Below are 21738 nucleotides of genomic sequence, written 5' to 3' on the forward strand. Positions count from 1 at the left end.
AGAACTGGCGTTTAAATAGCCCAGAAAGGAGGCGTGGCGTATTGTGGCTCGCATTCATCGCTGCAGGTAATGCACGTGTGCAGGGCGGCAGGTCCCTGGTGCGCTTCCAGCTGGTCTTATATGTAGATCTGGAGGCCCAGCTCTCTCCATATCAGACACAGCAGGTTTATGTCTTACCTTACAAACAGTGATCTCTAAAACGCAGGTGTCTGTTGTAGCTATATATCTTATTGCCTTAAACACCAGTGTTTTAAGTGTTCTTTATCTACAACTTGAAAGTTTATAACAATTGTCTACAAACTAGTGTCCTAGTGTTACTCGGCATGTTGGTCAGAATATACTACTAAAAGTCCTAAAAAAAAAAAAAAAGTTCTGCAATGGTGCTCACACACAATAATTATTATTATTTTCACAATGAGATCTTACTATTATTTCTATGTGTGTGGAATTTGAAAGATCTTAATTGAGAAGATGTTTAAGAAATATGATCATCCAAGTTTAAAACCTAGCTCTAGAAAATGTTTCTTTTGTTATGTGTATGGGGGCAGATTAATTGGTTAATGATCTATTTTATGCATAAGATCACTATATCATATTTATCATATTTAGATTGTCCTGTGTATGCACGAATTATACAAAGAAAGATTGCAATTAAAATTCATAGATTCCTTGCAGGCATGTGTACCATAGAATTTGTTCAGACAAGCGTGTTTCTTCAAATGGAAGCAAATTTAGGGAGAAATTCCAATTAGCTGTGAGATGCAGCCATGTGTCTCCACAACAGTCCCCAGATACACTCCTGAGTGGTTTTTCTCAAATTTTGTACTATATTGGCCAGCAATGTGTGGCAGCCCTGGCGGCTAATTGAATTCCCCCCTTGGTGTTCATATTCATATGCAGTACTTTGTAGAGCTGAATGAAATAAGAAACAGACTAAGGCAGTGGTTCCCAAACTGCGCCTTGGCTCCCTGGGGTGTTGCGGAGATCTCACAGGGGTGCCGCGGCAAGGGCCCGTGGTAAGCAAGACACGGGACTACTTGGTAATTATTTTGGCTTAGGGGTGCCTTGAAAACAATTATGGAGACCCTAAGGGTGCCTTGAACTGAGAAAGTTTGGGATCCACTGGACTAAGGAGTTTATACTGATATGAAATGTGTATGCAAACTTTTACACCATATTCTGATTTACAAAGCATATAATTGACCTCTATACCCACTAGATGGATCATGCATGGAAGGAGTATGCTTATCTGAATGAACCCTAAAAAAAAAATTGAATTTTTCTTTGCTTAATATTTGTGGCATTTATTATTTATCAGAGATCAGAAACTCTTCATCTATTGTAGAACAACAAATTCCAGTTTACCCTGACAGTCAGTATATTCCTGCTGTTCTGTATTCATAATCCTCAAATTGGGCTTAAAATTGAGCAAGTTTCACCGCTTGTACAGAAACACAGACTGTTTTGATTAGTTCATTTATAGCACAACATGTATAAGTAGATTTACTTCCCTCCATTATTAGATGATATCCTCTAATTCTGAAGGTGTTGATTGAAACAATCATGACAATAGCTCTTAGTTGTCTCAATGGCGGTGCTTCATCCTGGATATCTTGTTGAGAATAGTGGAAAATCTGTTTGGACACAGTGCAGGTTTCTCAGTGTTCTCCCCAGCACCAATTTCCCTGGTACTCCACCCGGCTGCTTTTACTTGGAGCCCAGCAGAGTTCTATTATAATATAATAAACCATTGTTTCCCCTATTAGAACAGGCACTATGTGCGCTCTATAGCCAGCAGTGTGTTAGACCAAAACGGGAACAATCAAGAAGTCCAATGAAACCAAACTATTTGCTTAACTACAGGGAACAGCTTGTAGGATGTTTTACATTTCAGTGATATGAGTTGTACATAATTTAAAGAATCTGCTTTAACAAGGGTGAGTACACCCATGCTTCAGAGTGCTTTTATCAAAATCTCATGGTTTGTGGCAGTGGCATAACTAGACATTTATAGACCCCATAGCAATATTTTAGAGCAGGCCTGTCCAACCTGTGGCCCTCCAGGTGCTGTAAAACTACAAGCCCCAGCATGCTTTGCCAGTAGACAACCTGTTGATAGCTGGAAGGGCATGCTGGGACTTGTAGTTTCACAACATCTGGAGGGCCGCAGGTTGGACAGGCCTGTTTAAGAGGGTTCCACCTTGTAAAATCCAATGGTGAAATGTATAAATGGGGCTTTGACAGGTAAAACAGGACTCCATAGTAGCAGCACCCCCCTGGTAGTTCTTTCTTTAGGTTTGTGGACTCTAATTGGACAAGCCAAAGTCAGCTGAGGTCGGACATAGAACCTTTCCTTTTGAATATTGAAAGGCCGGGATATATGTCGGGGGGGTAGCAAGCAAATGTCGACGGGTATGTGAATACAATTGTAGTGCTGGCTGACCATCTCTTATTGCTAACTTCAATTCATTGTTGAGCTAAGAAAGCTCAGCCAAGGAAAATATAACTAAGCTCTTATTGCTGCTTGTCCTGTCCACAGAAACCATGTCTCATACCTCGCAGAAGCATCGAGAATTTGTGTCTGAGCCCATGGGCGATAAACCCATTACGGCTTTGTCTGGTATTGGAGAAGTCCTTGGTAGCAAATTAGAAGAGCAAGGTTTTGATAAGGTAACATATTTACTTATATCTATAGATAAGCTGAGTAACATGCTCTAATTATAATGCCCTGGCCTACTCCCTCTAAAATGTACTGTCTGAGCTTTCAGTTTATCATAATGCATTGGAATTAAAAGCTAAAATTGTTATAGATGAAATGAATAAAATGTGTGTAGTTATACAGTACATACATTCACCAAACATCCTCCTATTCGCAACAGTAGACATAACATGGTTAAGCCTCACTCTGTAATGTTGCTACAGAATTCTCTGCGAATGTTTAAGCATTTTCATGGAAGATTTCAATCAGTAGGCTGTAGAGATAAGGGAATGCCAGTTCATGTTTTTTCTAGGTGGAGGGCTGCAAATTTGTAAGGTCTTGTACATACAGGCGTTAATATCACATATTGCACACCCCTTCTTAAAGCCTGGCAGATGCACTGTAATGCTGTTAAATAAAGTTAATTCTGGGAGATCCCTGGCAGGGGTGGGAGGGTCGGGGCGCGGTCAATCGTGTCATTTTGGTCCCGCCCCCAATGACAAAATGATGTTTGTTGAGGGGCGGGGCCAAAATGACGCGATTCACTGCAAATCGTGTTATTTTGACGAACAAGTTGTCGTATGTGGGATACTTGCCTGCACTCCTGGAGACCCACCCGAATTTCCGGAGTCTCCCGGACACTCCGGGAGTGTTGGCAAGTATGATTAATGGAATGGTCCTGTGAACACATCCTCATCATCATCAGTTATTTATATAGCACCACTAATTCTGCAACGCTGTACAGTGAAATCATTCACATCAGTCCCTGCCCCATTGGAGCTTACAGTCTAAATTCCCTAACACACACACGGGTCACATATTTTATGACAAGGATTCACTTAATTTTGTGCCAATTTTAACACTGCCTGCCGTGTTCACCAGTGATAACTCATTACAATATAATGCAGTTCTATGAGTAATGTTTATTAAGTACATAGTGCTAAAAAAGGGAACTTTGAGGACAAGTTTTTGTCTACATATTTAACATGCATTTTATCAACGCTTGAGTGTACGAGTTTAGGAAGTGTATAACTATAAAACTTTTTTTTTTTTTTTTTTTGAATATAGTAAAACGTTTTGCAGTGCGGTGTTAATTTATATATATATTGTTTTTGTTTTCTTTTGTATAGGCGTATGTGCTTCTGGGACAGTTTCTTGTTTTAAGGAAAGATGCGGATGATCTCTTTAAAGACTGGCTAAAGGACGCATGTGGGGCCAATGCCCGCCAAGCAGAGTTGTGTTCATCCTGTCTGAAGGAATGGTGTTCTTCTTTCCTATGATGTTCTGTTGTCTACATATTTATCTACAAAGTCTCTTTTCTGTGTTAAAGTTTTTACATGCAGTTTACTTCACTGTGTTTCATACATTGTTCATAGATTAATAAAAAATAAATGTAGAAAGTGATATCTATCCATTTAGTTTACATCCTTGAGGGCCAATGGCACAAGTATATATAACATCCCCATGTCCATTTTCACCACATTTGTGTGTTGACAGCCCAGAGCTCATGCAGAACAACTTAGTTATATGGGCCACAATTAATGCAGTCAGCTGATGACTGCAAACCGGCAGGTTTTGGTCTAACAATTTGCGCGCACACCCATAAACAGTCAGGATTTGTTTTGGGTGGAGTAGAGGGGCATAGTGATCAGTATATCAGCACTGACAATCATTCTGTGTATAGTCTCACTGTTGTTCCTTTCTTGTGCTCAGAACTATAAAGAATCCAGAGCAATTGCAATAACCTTATTAATTTATCAGGATGTGCAGGAAATATGGCAACAGCTGAAATTCCCTTGGTGTCTGGAGTTTGCTGGATTAATTTGTGGAAGCCAAAACAAATGGTGATTAAAAAGGAGATAAAGAAATACCTTTACTAGGGAACAAGCTGGGAAGAGTTCTAGCTGACGTTTCTAAAGCTTGGAAAAGAAAGAGCAATAGAACAGCCATTAGAGACCCACAACCAGGAATACTATACACTAAAACTAATAATATCGCTGAGCAATTTCAGACATACTATGAAAATCTTTATCAGACTGATCCGGCTGACCCCTCTTTGCAAGAAAAATGAATGGAAGAAGCATGCCTCCCAAAATTGTCATAAGCCCAGAGAGAGTTATTGGATATGGACATAAATAAGTTCACAATAAAAGACCTGTAGGCTCATTAGTGATTATTATAAATTGACCCAACATAAGAATACCAACATTATTGGAGTTGTACCAATCAATTTATAGATATAACCCAAACCATCCCACCTTTAATGAGGCACTCACTATTTTCCTACCAAAGACCCCCAGCTGGTGGTTTCTTACAGAGCTATCACACTTCTCAATATTTATTTTAAAATTCTACCAAAAATTATGATCACAAGAGAGGTCGCCATTCAGTAAAAGGTAACCGGGTAGCAGTAGCAGCTATGATTATAGTTGCTCAAAGTTCAAGTTCATATACTATGCTGCTTAGTCTCGACCCCAAGAAGGCATTCAACACAATCTTATGGTCACATATATATACACTGGGAATCCCAACAGTGTTGCCCAATAGCACCCTTATTGTCCCTGAATCCATCAGTGTGTATAATTCAACAGACTCAGGAATGTGAAGGTATCAGAGTTGGATTCTGTGAGATCAAAGTTATATCTGTCCTATCCAATCCATTCTTTGTTTTACATTTCTCTTTGAGATGCATTTATTAAATAGGTTATGTAATTATGTCTAGTATCTTGGTTAGTTTCCTTTTATTACCTGTAGCTTGTTGCTGAAACCTTTCCACATACAGTAAAACTAGGTACACACTACAGGTTTTTCACATGATTATCGCGCCAATCACATGATAAACAATTGTTAGGTACGATATCGCATGAGTGTGTGCACTCCCACCATCATGTTTTATCATATCAAAGCACATCGTATAGTTATATTTGATTTTATAAACAGACTAAAAATCACTATGAATGATGGAAGAATGTCGGGCAGAGTCTGAAGTGTGTATACACTCATGACCGGCAGTGTGGGCAGATCTCCATAGAGTTTACAGAGTCACGATCTTTCCAGCAGATGGTTATGACAAATGAAGAGCACAGATCTGAAGACTAATGAATTGGTATGGTGATCTGGACTTTCAGTCGTTGGTAAAGTTTTCTGTAGTGTGTACCCAGCCTAACTCACTGAAGAGGAGCAGTAGAACAACAGAGCGCTCAATTTAATCTAAGAAAGTTTCCTGTTTGTTTTTTATATTAAATGTAGAATTTGTCTAATTTTATAGTTTAACATATTTTAATTTGATCAGATTTGAAAAAATACATGCTTTTTAGTTTTGCTTGTTGTGCTCCTCAACTTTATCTTTTTCCTCTCTAACGTATAAAGGTCCATGGACCTGTTCTCCGTCATGTATTGTATGAGAGAAATAAGTGCTATATACCGATAGTTTAAGTGATAGTCTTTTTATGCAGCTAGGCGCCCCTGTGTATCTGCAACCCTAAGCCTGAGCCTATATGGCCTCCAGTCTGCCATCATTATGCTGGTTAGTACCTTCTGCACACCTAACAGTTGGGTAGGCTAAATATAAGAAGAATTATATGGTATAAAAAAACTGTAGATCATTACTGTGATAACTGCAGACAATAAACTTCAGATTTCAATAATGCCTCTTGTCATCCTTATACAATGATGCATTAATGAGATAAGCGGCTTATCAATTTACTAGATTCTACGGAAACCAGCGGCACTTTTTGTTTCAGGGATATCACAGGTTCCTAGGGAATTGTATCCTCATAAATATTGATCAGTTCAGCTCACAAAGTGGCCTCTTCCACTATATGCTGGAGACCGATTCACTTTAAAACTGTTCTTGTTTTAAAACGTTTGGAGAGCCCTTCAATACGTATTTTTTAAGAGAAGTCTAAAGCTTTCTATGTGTATAGGATCTGCTGTGTAGGAATAAATGGTCTTTCCTGATCCATGTTTAAAACGGATTTCAATATTTTTAGGAGTAGTTCTACAAAACCTATATGTTGATTAGACAGACAGCAGTCAATGCAACCACATCTGCATGACCAAGAGTGAAAGAGTTGCTGCTTTAACTTCAGTAATCATAGAAAGATACCATCGCTCCTTATTTATGTTTTACATCTAGCATATGCTATTTCTCTGACCTGGTGTCAATGTCTCAACAAGGCCTAGAGGCTGTGCATGATGTCATAATGGGAAAGATGTCACAGAACTGGCTTCTGTTTTCCTACCCCTTATCCGCGAGAACAGAGTCATGTAAGTGTTTATGCGTTCACACATGTTCGCTAGGTTTGGCTATTACAGTATGAAAACTGTAGTCACTTGTCCTAGTTATTAGTATATCTCAATTGTCATTAAGCAGCCAGAACATGTTTGTTTTTTGTTTTTCTCTATACTTACAATAGATTGTCGAGTGAAGTATGAGGAAGACTAACCTTATATGATCTTCAACAAAATGAAGTTATTGCTTTTTTACTATTCACTTCTATTAATGTGGACAACTGTCAAGAAAGTCTCTGGAAGTAAGTATCAAACATTTCTACATACCTATACATGTCCCATAAATATTATAAATACATCATAATTATGGTTTATTTTTCACTTTTGTCAGAAGTTTATTAAAATATGTGCTTAAAGTCTACCTTTCCCCTATACATATTGGAGGGATCCATTTAGTGGCTCAAAAGGAATATTCAAGAGCGAGCAGCCTATCAAATCACTATAAATTACCAAAACAATTGTTGTGTCCATGGTGTAAAGGCTAAAGGTATACTTTTAGGTTGCTCAGCCAGGGCCATCTTAACAACATTATGGGCCCCCGGGCAAAGCAGTGCACCGGGGCCCCTACATATATATATAGATATATATAGATATAGATGTATAGAAATACAGATATAGATAGAGATAGATAGATGTACTTGCTCAGTGACCCTTGAAGGTTTTTTTTTTGCAGGTTTTTTCTTTTGCAGGATTATTTATTCTAATTAAGAGCCCTGCCTATGGGGCCCCCTTGCCCGTGGGGTCCCCGGGCAGCTGCCCATCGTGCCCAATGGAAAAGATGGCCCTGTGCTCAGCTAGTTCTCTTCCCATACATTAATAAATAGACTCTTCCATATTTCTTGCTTTGCTGCGGAAAAAATTGTTAACTCAAGACAACCAGCAGTGGAAAATTAGTTGTGAAAACATTAACATGATTCTTTTCAACTGCAAAGCTTGGCAAGAACAGCCATACATAACATTTGTTTTATAAAATGTATAATTTTTCAGTACAATATCCCCTTAACATACCTCCCAACTGTCCTGATTTTGTTGGGACAGTCCCAATTTTAGGACATGTTTGTTCCGTGGGTGGGAACACTGGGAGGTGTCCTCTGTTCACTACATAGCAGAACAGCGGTAAACGAGTGCAGCCCACCAGGTGCTGCAATGTTTGGAGGGAAAAGGAAGATTTCTAATGGGCAGCCTAGTGCTAGACAGTCCTCTGGGGTGGGGCCATGCTCCTATTGTGATGTGAACACGCCCCCTGCCCTGCTCCCAGGTACTGGAATGTTGGGAATTATGTTTTAATGTATACTATTAAACAGGAAAGCTCAGTACTTTGGAAGTCTGAAATTCATTGTCTTGCAAGCAAGTCATAAAAATGCTGGTACGTGCAGACTACTTCAGATTAGATGATTCCCAACCCACTGGCGTTAAATTACATGAGCTTACTGGCATTACTGCAATGTGTGTAAACAGGTCAGGCAATGGAACACATTTTTTCCCAATTTCAGCATCCCCAGAATGCTTTGTCCTCCATTTTTAAAATCAAATCAATTAGTGGATACCTAGCCTTAAACTCTTCCCACCTCATTGAACAGGTGCTTATTATATGTAGTATAACTGAGGCGGACATTTGTGTTAGCGAAAGTCTTTCTCATTTTCCCAGAATGCCTAGCTTCTGACATGGCCAGCTTTAAATGTTAATATTTGCCAATATTGTGTTTTACAACACACTGCCATCACTGTGACAAAAAGGGGTGATGGAATTTATTACACCGGGTGACCCTTTTCCACTCCTTCATGTGTTCTACATTGTAAATGTTTCCCATACCTTCCTGATAGCTGCCGCATAGGTTTTCCACTGCTGTGACCTATTCATGATAAGGTCTGACATGTGGATTCTGATATGTCACTTTGCTTAGCGTCGTTGCTTTGAGCTTCTCCACAACTCACGCAGCACCATTTTCAGATGTTTAATATAATAGTGGGTGGATTTTACTTTGCTGCAAGATACCCTGCAATAATTGTGTAATACAAAACAAATTTATTAAAAACAAGTTACTTTGATTGTTGAGTTGCACCACATACCCTATTGTGCTGAATATCAACAAGTTGCTAGTGTCAGAAATACTGGTAATAGGACATATTATGTGATCATTCAACGCTTAGTCACATATGAAAATATTTTTCATGTTAATGGGTGATATGATCATTCAATCAATAATTTATCATCTATACAAATTTTTTATCTGTTGTCTATTTTATTTGTATGTGATTGACGTAAAATGCATATTTTGCCAATTGGTCTAAAAAAAGATAAAATCTTGATAAAAAGATAACATGGATTAACATTGTTAATCCAAGAAATCTGCTGCTTGCCTTGGATGAACCATATGTTTCCAAACTAGGAGACAACGGGGATTATTTAAAAATGATTCACACATCATCCCATTCTTAGAGTAGTTTCCTATTCTAAGCTGTATTATTTAACTAATTAGTATCACTCTGAGATCTATTTATCAAGCCTGAAACCAAGCAGAAACAGACATTTAGGTAAAATTAAATTATTTTGCTATTGAACATTAGCCTGCGCAGCACCAGGGCCCATGGAGATAATGGGGCCGCTGCATGGCAGATGCAGAGGGTTGGGGCCCCAGTTCCCTCCTCTCTGCCTCCCTGCCCCATGGCCCACAGCTCGCTAGTTCCGCATCTGCATAGTCCCCTTTATTCTCACTGGGGACTGCGGTCTGGACCTATTTAGCTTGTCCTCAACTGCTAATGCCATCTCCTGCGATGCTGGAGAGGGATCTTCGGATCTACCTCCATCCTATCGCTAATTGTGTTATGAACATGCGTGGCCTAATGAGTGTGCATGCGCAGTGCAACAAACCTTTGCGATTATTGTAGCTGCTGTCTCGTCTAATCAACTTTAAGAAATTGGCACATTTATTAATTTCTTATCTTTGTGATAAGAAATTACAATTAACATGAATAATACGCTCTGTGTCATAAATAGACCCATCTGTTTTAAAATTGCTGTTTGGACTCCATGCTCCTGATGTCAGTAAAACCTGCTTGAACATACTAACTACAATAAAATTACATAAATTGCTGATAATGCCAATTTTTTTTTCTTTTTTATTGGTCCCTTGAATACAGTTGGGGAAAATGCAGGATTTGTAAATGATAAGCTCTCTATATTCTGTTAGGTTGTGGAGTTCGACAAGATATGTCTTATGATTCTACGATGAACGATGTCTCATTTGGAGAATTCCCTTGGCAGGTATCTGTGAAAGTGACCGCCAGCCATGTCTGCTCAGGCACCATAATAAGTGAATTTTGGGTTTTGAGCTCCGCTGAGTGCTTTTCTGAGATGTAAGTAACTCTCATTCTAATGTAAGGTCTGCTGTACCTGATGAAATATAGTAATAATTATTTGTATTGTACAGATCCATATGTTATGTGAATATGATCCATCTTCAATAAGTAGATGTAAGCAGTTAGTTTATTTTTTCTAAAAAATTATCAACTGCAGAAGGAGAATAGACTTCTGGGTAATGTCATTTACATGACTTGTCAGAACAAGCCATGTCATGCTCTTAAATTCCAGTAGTCGGGGCATTGCTCTCTGAAAGCAGCCTTTGGGACCGAGTCATGAAGGCGAGCAAAGCATAAAAAAGTAACTTTACACCTGGGCAAAACCATGTTGCATTGAAGGGGGAGGTAAATTTAAAATGTGGGGACAGATTTATAGTAGGGTATTGGGGTAGAACATGTCCTAGATCAACTTAAAATGTCAGTGTAAAAATAAGTATCAAGTATCTGTGTGCTACATAAAAAAGCAGTCCCTATTTTCATTATATGATAAATGATAAACTAGTTTGCACCCCTTGCATTATAACATGGTTTGTCCCAAAAAAACATTTACTCATTTTTTTTGCTTTACTCTCCTTAATGACTCAGGCCCTTTGTCTTCTTTTCTGCCCGATATCTGTCTTTTGTTTTAGAAAAAAAAACATTTTATTTATTTTTTTTGCATGGAAAAGTAAGGAGGTATATTTGAGCCTAAAATACACAAGGTCTAAGGTAATTAAACAAGTTAGCAAACAGTTATACAGTACAGAGTATATCAATAAAGGAGAACCTATAGTGCGGCTCTTTGAGCTTTGAAATGTGGCTCCTGGCTAGGAGCATCATGAAAGTGTTCCAGTCGCCAGCAGGAACAGATTGTAAAAAAGCTCTGCTGTTCAACTGACTGAGAGCAGCCACAGGGGCACAGACAATCAAATCAGGACAGAAGGAAGAGAGTGTATAGTGTGCTCTTCCTCCTTCGTCTGCACAGGCTCCAGCGGCTAAGGGTGGGAGGTGGGTGAGGTAAGTAAGGAGCATGTGAGATCTGATGGCATGTGAAGAGATTGTTAGGCATGTAAGGAGATGTAATGACATTTGAGTAGATCTGATGGCATATGGGGAGGTCTGATGGCTTGTAAGCGACATGTGATGGCTGTGGGGAAGCTGATGGGCATGTAAGGGGCACATGGGGAGGTCTGATGGGCATGTAGGGGGCATGTGGGGAGGTCTGATGGCATTTAAGGGACATGTGGAGAGGTGTAATGGGCATGTGACAAGGTCTGATGGGCATGTACGGGGTATGTGGGGAGGTCTGATGTGCATGTAAGGGACATATGGGGAGATCTGATAGTATGTGGAGAGACCCGATGGACATGTAAAGAGGTCATAGGGGCACATTAAAAGATCTGAGATATTGTGAATGCATTAGAATTGTGAGCTACTGTGAAGAGACTATAAGTAGTCCTTTGAACCCCCCTTGACTGAATACAGCAGCAAAGTAAGTAAGTAATACTAGCCTGTTTGTATACATGAAGGCAATGCCTCCAAGTGTACATAGTCAATTTCTAGTTCTAGTTATTTTAAATGTTCAGCTTGTAAATATGCTTGGCTTGTACAAATCATTCACAAAGCAATTAATACCTACTCGACTCCATTATACAGCCAAGTTCTGTGCATGTTGACAGATATCACTATCTTTGTTCAATTAGACCCCATTTTTATGATACCACATAATGCAAGAACAGGCTCAGTGCCCAAAAAAATAGTCAATCTAATATGCACTGTGTAGCTTGTGTCTTGCCTGCCAGAAATGATCATCACTAAAAGTAAAAAAATTTAATTTTGTTTTGAGTAACCCAGCAATGTATCTAGTTGCATCCTTCATGAGCTTTTAGAATTATGTGAAACCTCTATTGCTATTGCTTTCAATCCAATACACACCCACCCCATCCAATCCAATCCAATCCTGGTTTAATGCTGACTTGTTGGAATTTTAATTTCCTTGCTTCATTTTAAAAATTCCGAGACATGTGTGTACAATATAAACTAATGTAATTATCTAAAGTGTGTCAGACAATAATGTGCTAAATTTGGTTAACTTATTTTTTTTTTGTTTGCTACTTTCTCATTTAAGAAAACATAACGAACTAGTTATGGAAGTAGGAGTGATTCATCTTGATGTCGCAGGAAGGGTTTATCCAGTAGGGAAATTAGTACTCCATGCAGACTACAACAACGACACATCAGACAATAACATTGCACTACTGGAGAGCTCTGAGGCAATCACATATAACCACATGGTACAGCCTGCCTGCTTTCCAGATGATCATTTGCTAAATATTGATTCCTTGGTCAACTGCTGGGTAACCACATGGAGAAAAGAAAAACAAGGTAAATAGCAGTTTCCATGAAAAATGTTGTGTGGTAATTAATTAACAGTAACAGGGGACCCTTAATTGACTGACCCACCAAACAACTGAATATGTCCAATTTATTATGCATATATGGACACATTGGGCCTGATTCATTAAGGGAAGTAAAGCAAATAAAATGAGTAACTTTGCACCTTGGCAAAACCATGTTGCATTGGAGGGGGAGGTAAATTTAAATGTGATGGCAGATTTATATTTGGTATAGGGCATGTTCTAAAATGCACTGTAAAAATAAAGTATTTGTGTGCTACATAAAAAAAAGCCAGTACTCAACCCCCTTGCATTGTACCATAGTTTGTCCAGGAAAAAAAATACTCCTTTTTTTTTGCCTTACTTTCCTTAATGAATCAGGCCCATTGACTACAGACACAGTCATTCAGGGATATTGCCTTGTGTGTGACTGTCTAATCAGTAAAAGTAAAACACATCTAATGTTGATCTAAGAACAACGTCCTATAACCCTCATATACAGAGGTGTAGGAGTGAACATTTTCATGGGGGGGGGGGGGGGGGGCAAGGACTACTATAGGGCTTGGAGCCACTTTTTCTTGTGTTTGATATTTTGTTTTACAACAGTTGTAACAGTGACTGTAGATATACAAAGACTCCCAATCCTATGTTAATATTTGTCAGTGTTTGAGTGGTTGGCCAACCCCAGTTTCATTGTTTATTTTATTATAAATGTAATTTATACATTCTTAAATAAATATTATTAATAATATTAGCTATCAGTTAGTACAATAGCTGTTAGAAACATAGATAAATTAAATTGTATATCTTTACATTTATATTTTTCATAGTCATTAACCTACTTTTATTGGGATTATTTTTAAATCTATAGCCACTGCCTCACTGGTTATGGTATGTGCTATAAATTTAAAGGGCTATATCTCATGTTTGTTACTGGACGCACGAAATTCAGGGTAAATGTAAAGTGAATTGTTGTTTATCATCAATAGAGGTTATTTATTAAATGTTTATGAACGGAACACTAAGTTTTTTTAAATAAACAAATCAAACAATCTGTATTAAATCTATACTAAGACAATCTATGTCAAACAACATTTGGTAGTTATACTAAGACCATCTATAATTTAAAAAAGTTTCACAAGTTTAGAACAGATACCATGACTTCAGAAAGTAGCATGAAGGCTTTTGTGTAGAAGTGCATTGGGTGGGGGGGGGGGGGGGAAACACAGTCTTTGCCCACCCAACTGAAATCATGAGGAGGGGGGCAACTGCCCCCTCTGCCCCCTTCGGTTCCTACACTCTTGCTAATATATTTCTGTTTTCAGATGGATCTAATAATTCAGAGACTGTACTGAAGAAATTGCCATTTATTCCTACACAGACCTGTCAGTCCAACATAAACAATATAATGTGTGCCTATATGAGTGATGTAGAACAAAATTCTGATTGTACGGTAAGACTGAATATGCATTTAAATACCTAAAATCTAATATTCAAAAATGTATCTAAAATTTTCTGCAATATTATGACTATTAGGCTATTTCAGTACATGGTATTGCTTCTGAAGGTTCTTACTATATTTGTGGAAGGCCCCTTTCCTCTACCACACCATGCAAAAGCAGCTAAATACAAATAAATAAAGTTGATATAATGACTCTGTGATAGTGCAATTTCAAGATAAAACATACAAACTGATAACAACTATTATTTTTCTTTTAAATGAACCACAAAAAATATAGGGCCAGGCTGCCTCTCTTTTTGCACAAGTTTGCCTAATATTCTGCCAAGTGCATTTCAAGCTACACACCCACTTATACCGCTTTCATACTGCCGCCCCGGCAATATCCCGGGTTTTTCAAGCCGGGTTTTTGCCGGGGCTCGGAGCATCCCAGCACAGAAACACCATTCATACTGCACCTCGGACCCGGGAATTTCCAAGGTTGACCCCATTCATACTGCACAAGTCTGTGCACTGGCAATTTGTGGGAGTCATCACCAGAGCAGTTTTCATTGGCTGAAAACATTTTTTTTTTTGTAATAGTCTGCTTTTCTGCTGTTTTGTCCATAAAGATGTGTGAGTGTATCTTATAAGATATTTTAATTTTTATTGTTCCATTGTATCATTTGTAAACAATCAGACATTTCTTCAGTGTTTCCACCAATTCCGTTCTGTACTGCTCACCGCTCCGTACTTTACTTTAGTCACCTATGTAAAGTATGTGCGACCTTTCTCTTTCGTTTGTTTCTTATAGTGTGTATGATAGAAGTAGTTGTTTCAGTCCATACTGTTGTTTTCCTCTCGAGTTTTATTTTCCTGGTTTTATGTATGCAGTTAATGTAAATATTGTGAGCATTACAGGTCAGACAGCCAATCAGCTTGTTTTCTGTGCAACCCGGGTTGAAAAACCCGGGTTGCACCATTCATAGTGCAGGCAACCCGGGTCCGACCCGGGAATTACCCCTCGATAAATCCCGGGTTGAAGACCCGGGTTTTTAGACCCAGGATTTTTGACTTGTACCATTCATACTGCACCAAGACCCGGGTCGTTTGAGCTCGCCCCGGCAAAAACCCAGGATTTTGGTGCAGTATGAATGGGGTATTACTGGTCTTTGGAATTACCCCTATTAAAACAATTTGCACCTACATTGTGGGTTGGCAGATACTTGTTTGGATTGTATGACAGGCACTGGGATGCTCTCTTTATTGCATTATAGTGACAAAGATGCTATCTGTATTGTATATAGGTCCCTTGAACGTGAAATGTTGTTTGTGGCGGTCACTTGGATCTTCTCTGTGTTGTGTATCTGTCATTAGGATGCTCTTTGTATTGCAGTCTCGATTTCAGGGTTCTGTTGCGCTGTCGGGACAGCTTTGTCCGGATCTTTGGGAAAGTTGGGGGAGACTCTGACCAATGCATGGCAGAGCAGCGGTGAATGGGTCAGTGCCCACGACAATGGAGGGGACGGAAGGAGAGAATGTTGCAGCCTAGAGCTTCAAACAATACATTAATATAGAGGGACATCAGAAGACTCATGGGGGAATTTTCCTTTTTTTCCACCTTGCTTTTAATCTATATCACATAGTATTACTATCTTTATTCACTCATCACCTTTTTAATATTTCACTTGGGAATATATAGGATTACATTATCTTAAATGGTTCATTTTAAATTAGTGAAATAAATCTTCATTTTATTAACATTATTAATTGAAAAACTTACTTTGTATCTCTATACAAATATTATATAAATAGAATTTGCCTCCATTATTAGAATCTTTTTTTCTTTTCTTTATAATAGCTAACAGGGCAGAAAAAAGACCAAAAAGTTTTTCTATTGCACTTGCAAGAAAGTGACCGGTTAAACATATGTGGTTTTTCGAACCTGGACATATCATCATCATCATCAGCTGTTTATATAGCACCACTTATTCCGCAGCGTTGTACAGAGAACTCACCCACATCAGTCCCTGCCCCAATGGGGCTTACAGTCTAAATTCCCTAACACACACACACACACTTATTTTTAATGCATCGTGAGGATCCATGTATAGAACATGGCGCATAGGGACACTCCTTACCTAATGCCCTGTCGACAGGACAATCATACGGGTATGTTTGTCACCAGAGTTACCACGTGAGATTTACACTTTGACTTTGCATAGATCACTGACACGGACTGCAAGATAGTCAAAGTTTCATATATTTTGACCATCTGAGGACATCCACAATCCCGCATACATAAATGAATAAATAATAACAATGGTGGGCAAGGTTTCACGTATTTTGGCCATCTGAGGACATCCGCATGCCCGTTTACACTGACACCTAGCCATGGAGGTTACAAGTTTGATCCCTCTTTAAAACTGTTTTGCGGTTCTTTATGTAGAATTTCACCCCCGACCAGTTCTGGTGTTTCAGTATGGATGGTTCAGCCATGAGGCACACAACACAGTCTAGCTTTCTGGGCACCGGGCACGTCTGTATAAACCTCATCAGGTGTTTCTCCACAGCCTGGACTTCCTCTCTGTCCCAGGTTTTCCTCCGCACTTCTTTGCAACCTGAAAGGAAGTGGAGTGGTCCATTATGGCTCTGTAAAATAAAGAGAAGGCAAAGTTCTTTTGCCTAGCAAAACTGTGTGCTACACCTACATGTGGAAACCATGGCTGGGCACTGCTCCCGTGTTGCCAGGTCCATACATCGCATCTCTTCTGACGTGGAAGTGTCGACCGAACACTTGACCACTTGTCCCTCTGTCAGAGGGGATTGCTCATCATCCCACATGTCACTCTGTATATGGACCGGTTCTGAAAAGAAACAGATATGTAAATAACTGAGGTAAAAGTCAAAAAGCTCAGACATGAGATTTCCTATTTACCGTCCAGATCAAAGCGCACCTCGTCCAAATTTATGCCTTTGAATTCAGCCAGTCTGCCCCTCTTGAGAGCCATTAACAGTTTGTTGATCTTGGCGAACTGAAGGGGGTACCTTCTGGGAGGCGGTAATACTGCCGATGCCAGGGGCACACGCAGAGGTGGGTTTTTTGTTCTCCAGAAACACCCCCTCCGTGAATGAACAGGCAGCAAAAGCATGTATAAACATGTTAAACATTGCCCCTTTCTACAGCACCGCCGTGGATGCTTCTCTGATAGCGCCGTGGCAGCTGTACAATCAAGCATCGCCGAAATGGAGCTGCTGCGCATGCGCGGCCGCAGCAGCTCCTCCCAGGCATATCCAGAGTGAGGCATTACATCACTGGCTGCCCCGCTGAATGGTGAGTCTCAGGGACACTGGGCGTTCAGTGAATTATATGCATATATACATAAATACGTCTGTTACTTGTATAATAAGAAGTACTAGTAAAAACCAAGAAAATGTTACAGCTGGAGGCAGTTTACGAGGAGCTGGAATATATTGATTCTGCTAGTCAAGGTTGAGGTGCAAAGCTCAGTTTGTAGGTGGGATTCTGCAGGGCAGGGTTGAGATGCAGAGCTGTGTGATGTATATAAATATTGTATTACAGGATCCTCTACTTTCTTAATCATCACTAAAGTAATTACTGGAGCCTGCCTATAAGCTTTAATTAGATTGTGTATATATATATACATATATAAAGGTTATGCCGCTGCCAGCAGTGACGGATTCTACTAGAGATACTCACTGACCCCCGTGTTTTGGTTTTGGTTTTGGATCTGGATTAGCTTTGTGTTTTGGTTTTGGTTTTATTTTGCAATTTGTTAAAAATTTCAATTTTTTTGGCCTAAAATAACATAATTTAGTGCTCCACCTGTTTCTTGGATAAGTGAGGTAATTCTACAGCTAATAAATGTCAACGAGCGCTGACCCCCCCGGGATGTGTGCTTTTATCAGACACCAATCTAGGGTGCCAGACAACGCACTAAAAAGAGCGATCGAAATTCATAGCAAAAAAGGCAGTTTGGTGTCTATCTGTGTATTACACCCTACAGTTATAGTTAAATAGACAAAAGGCAGACTGCAAAGACTGGACAATCAATAGAAATGGCCAAAGCATCTTTTCTGTTTGGCTCTAGATTACACCCAAACCTTATTAGTGCAAATTAGGAAAAATACAGATTAATCCCTGGTAGGCCGTCCTTAATTCTACAGCTACACACACCAATCCAGGGTGGCAGCCAATGGTCTAAAAAGGGCTATCGAAATTCATAGCAAAAAAGGCAGTTTGGTGTCTGTCTGTATATTACACTCTACACTTATGGTTAAGTAAAAAAAAAAAGCCTGCAAAGACTGTACGATCAATAAAAATGTGGCCTCAGAGAGGCTGACTACTACACACAATGACATTGCATGGATGTCTATCCAGGGATGTCTGCCTCTCAGGACATTCATGCACTCCCGGAATCTGTGCCAATATGTCCACTGCCCCTTCTGCATCACCAGAAGGGAAACAGCACAGCGTTTTTTTTTGGGACTTCCACACTGCACAGGCACTGTTGGATGCCTTGGAACATGAACATAAGGACAGTGTGCAAAGAACTTGCTTTTCATCCCATTCAGTATTTTATGGATTATTTCCTGGGACCCACATCATTGGGGCAATCCAGGAGGCCTGGAGCCTAATGAAATGCCTTAAGGACGCTATTTGGCTTGCCAGGAATCGCCTCATCTTGAAAAGGGAGAAGATGACCATCCAGGACTGTTGCAGGCTGATCCGCAGCCTAATAAGAGACTATAACACCATTGACAGTCCTGAGTAAAAGGAATTGATTCATTTTCTGTCTCCCTCTTCTCCTTCTCCCCCTATGTGTCTTATTTATTCAATGTAATGTAACACTTGCCTGCAAATTCTACAGACAAGACTGCTTGTCTTCCTCTCCATCTTTGACTATTGGTAATGCAGCCATCCTCTTTAGGTGTATATTACACCCTACACTTATAATTAAATAGAAAAAGAAGCAGCCTGCAAATACTATTTTATAAATTTAAATGCCCAAAGCAGATGTTCTGTTTGGGTCTAGATGATTCCCGAAGATTAAATTTTAAATAGAAAAAGAAGCAGCCTGCAAAGACTGTACAATAAAATAGAAATGCCCAAAGCAGATGTTCTATTTGGGTCTAGATGATTCCCAGAGATTAAAATTGAAATAGAAGAAGAAGCAGCCTGTGAAGACTGTACAATAAAATAGAAATGCCCAAAGGCAGTTTGGTGTCTGTCTGTATATGACACCCTCCACTTGTAGTTAAATAGAAAAAAACAGCCTACAAAGACTGTACAATTAAATAGAATTTCCCAAAGGCAGTTTGGTATCTGTCTGTATATGACACCCTCCACTTGTAGTTAAATAAAAAAAAAACAGCCTGCAAAGACTGTACAATTAAATAGAAATGGCCAAAGGCAGTTTGGTGTCTGTCTGTGTATGACACCTTACACTTATAGTAAAAACGACAAAACAGCAGCCTGCAAAGACTGTGCGTTAAATAGAAATGCCCCAAGTCCCTTTTCTGTTTGGAGGTAGATTACACCCTACACTTATAGTGAAAGTTTTAAAATGATGTTGTCGTCATCATCTTCAGCATCATCCTCACCCTCATCAGTGTGTGCATCATTATCACAGACTAATAATTCATCTCTGCTGGAATCCGCCGTTAGAGAACTGTCAGTTCTTGGATGTCTTTGATGGTAAAGTCCTTCCTCATGGAAGATGTAGTTCATTTTGATGAACATCATCATTTCCACATTTTTCGGAAGTAACCTCCTACGTCGATCACTGACAAGGTTCCCGGCTGTGCTGAATACTCTTTCAGAGTACACACTGGAGGGTGGGCAATTTAGGTATTGCAAAGCAAGTTTGTACATGGCTTTCCAAATGCCTTGTTTTTCTTCCCAGTATGGAAAGGGACTGTCTGACAGTTCAATGTCAATTAACTCTTGAAAATAATCCTCCACCATCCTTTTCACGTTAATAGTAGGATTGGATAGAGTTATGGGCAAGGTCACATATTTTTTGGTAAAATCTTTCAAACCAGCCCAGATGTCAAACTGTTGTGGTCTGCCCCCTGCATCATCCCGGCTTCGCTTTGGAAAGTGCAATTGTTTCCGAGCAGCAGCTGCCTGAGAAACTGAAGGAGGAGACGTTGTCAAGCCAAGGCCCAGATCAGCGGACAACTTGCTGACCAATAGCTCCTTGCAAAGGTTCACATCTCGGTCATTTTAAAGCAAAGAATCAGTGTAGGTCTTAAACCTAGGATCAAGCACAGTTGCCAAAACGTAGTGATCCGAGTTCAAGATTTTAATTACTCTTAAATCATTGCAAAGCGAATTAAGTACTTGATCTACAAGGCCAACATACTTTGCGGAATTACTTTTTTTCATCTCCTCCTTCAGTTTGTCAAGCTGCTTTTCCAATAGTTGAATTAAGGGAATGACTTGGCTCAAGCTAGTAGAGTCTGAACTCACTTCACCCTCACATACCTTTAATTGTAGGGAACATAGATTCTGTTTTCACAGCAGTGAAAGGGATTTCAGAGCAATATGCTGTGGTAAGAATTAATGTCCACAAGTAATCATAGCATCATCTCAGAATGAGAGATAAACGCTCTGTATTTATAAATCCCATTTATGAAAACCAGTGCGCAGTAAAACTGTGGTTCTGTCTTCTGTAGGAACCAATCAGATTACAGCTGGCAATTTTGTAGTGCTTAGAAAATAAAAGCAAATATCTGATTGTATCCTTCATACAAACATTGCTTTATCTATGTGCCTTTGCTGTACATGTGGCATAATATGTCCATTTTGTTATTCTTTAGCTTACTGTCAGTATATAGTGAGCATAATTAAATTATTTGTTGATTTATTATTTATCATTATCATTTACAGCTGCAGTATTGCTCCATATTATTAGGACTTACAGTGATGACTACTGTAAGACAATATTTATATGGTTCAGTTGAGCGGTTTTATGTCTAAGGGATGAATACTGCTCTTTCTGCTAGCTGAGCCCTCATGTCAAACTTATTTCAATGTGTATGTATTGTTTCATATATCTGGTTCAAATTAGACTGAAACAACTTGATGCATTATCTAGCTATTTCCCTGAAAAAAGGCAAGAAACAGTTGCATAATGTGAACATCAATGTAAATCACAGACCCCTGTGGCTTGAGTCAATCTCATCAAGACCTGTGAGAACTAAGAGTCTCCTAAAAGAAAGCCTAAGAGAAATTTGCAAGGTTTAATAAGGTTTCATGTTGAATCTGTAACTTATTAGAAAAGTTCAGGGAGAAGTAAGGGCAGGCTATCATCCATCCGTGTCCTCTGCTTCATCTCTGGGAGTGTTCTGTATTCTTTTATATCTTCTGAATGTCTGCCACTTGTCCATATCTGGGAGAGGAGCTAAAAAGGGGTATAGGCCAATCAACTGGCGTCCCACACAATGCGCTAATAAAGAAAGACTCTGAGACAAGCATTTGGAAAAAATATATTTTGGTCACAGCTTTATTAACACTTTCCAACTTGTATGTGGCTGACAAGCGGCAT

At 39.3% G+C, this 21738-nt stretch overlaps 1 protein-coding gene across 1 annotated transcript; it reads left to right on the forward strand.

The window, feature by feature from the left end:
• The first annotated feature begins 10 nt into the window (after positions 1-10).
• Positions 11-4102, forward strand: LOC142142977 (barrier-to-autointegration factor-like protein). Its single transcript, XM_075200721.1, has 3 exons — positions 11-66; positions 2540-2670; positions 3829-4102. The coding sequence occupies exons 2-3, from the start codon at positions 2545-2547 to the stop codon at positions 3976-3978; spliced, it is 276 nt and encodes a 91-aa protein (XP_075056822.1). The 5' UTR covers positions 11-66; positions 2540-2544; the 3' UTR covers positions 3979-4102.
• The last annotated feature ends 17636 nt before the right edge of the window (positions 4103-21738 follow it).

This window comes from Mixophyes fleayi, chromosome 3 (genome assembly GCF_038048845.1).
Source record: "Mixophyes fleayi isolate aMixFle1 chromosome 3, aMixFle1.hap1, whole genome shotgun sequence".
In the NCBI taxonomy this organism is placed as follows: domain Eukaryota; kingdom Metazoa; phylum Chordata; class Amphibia; order Anura; family Limnodynastidae; genus Mixophyes; species Mixophyes fleayi.

Coding starts and splice junctions, on each gene's coding strand:
- LOC142142977 (XM_075200721.1), top strand. CDS start 2,545: ATGTCTCATACCTCGCAGAAGCATCGAGAATTTGTGTCTGAGCCCATG. Junction 2,671..3,828: donor AAGAGCAAGGTTTTGATAAG/GTAACATATTTA, acceptor TCTTTTGTATAG/GCGTATGTGCTTCTGGGACA.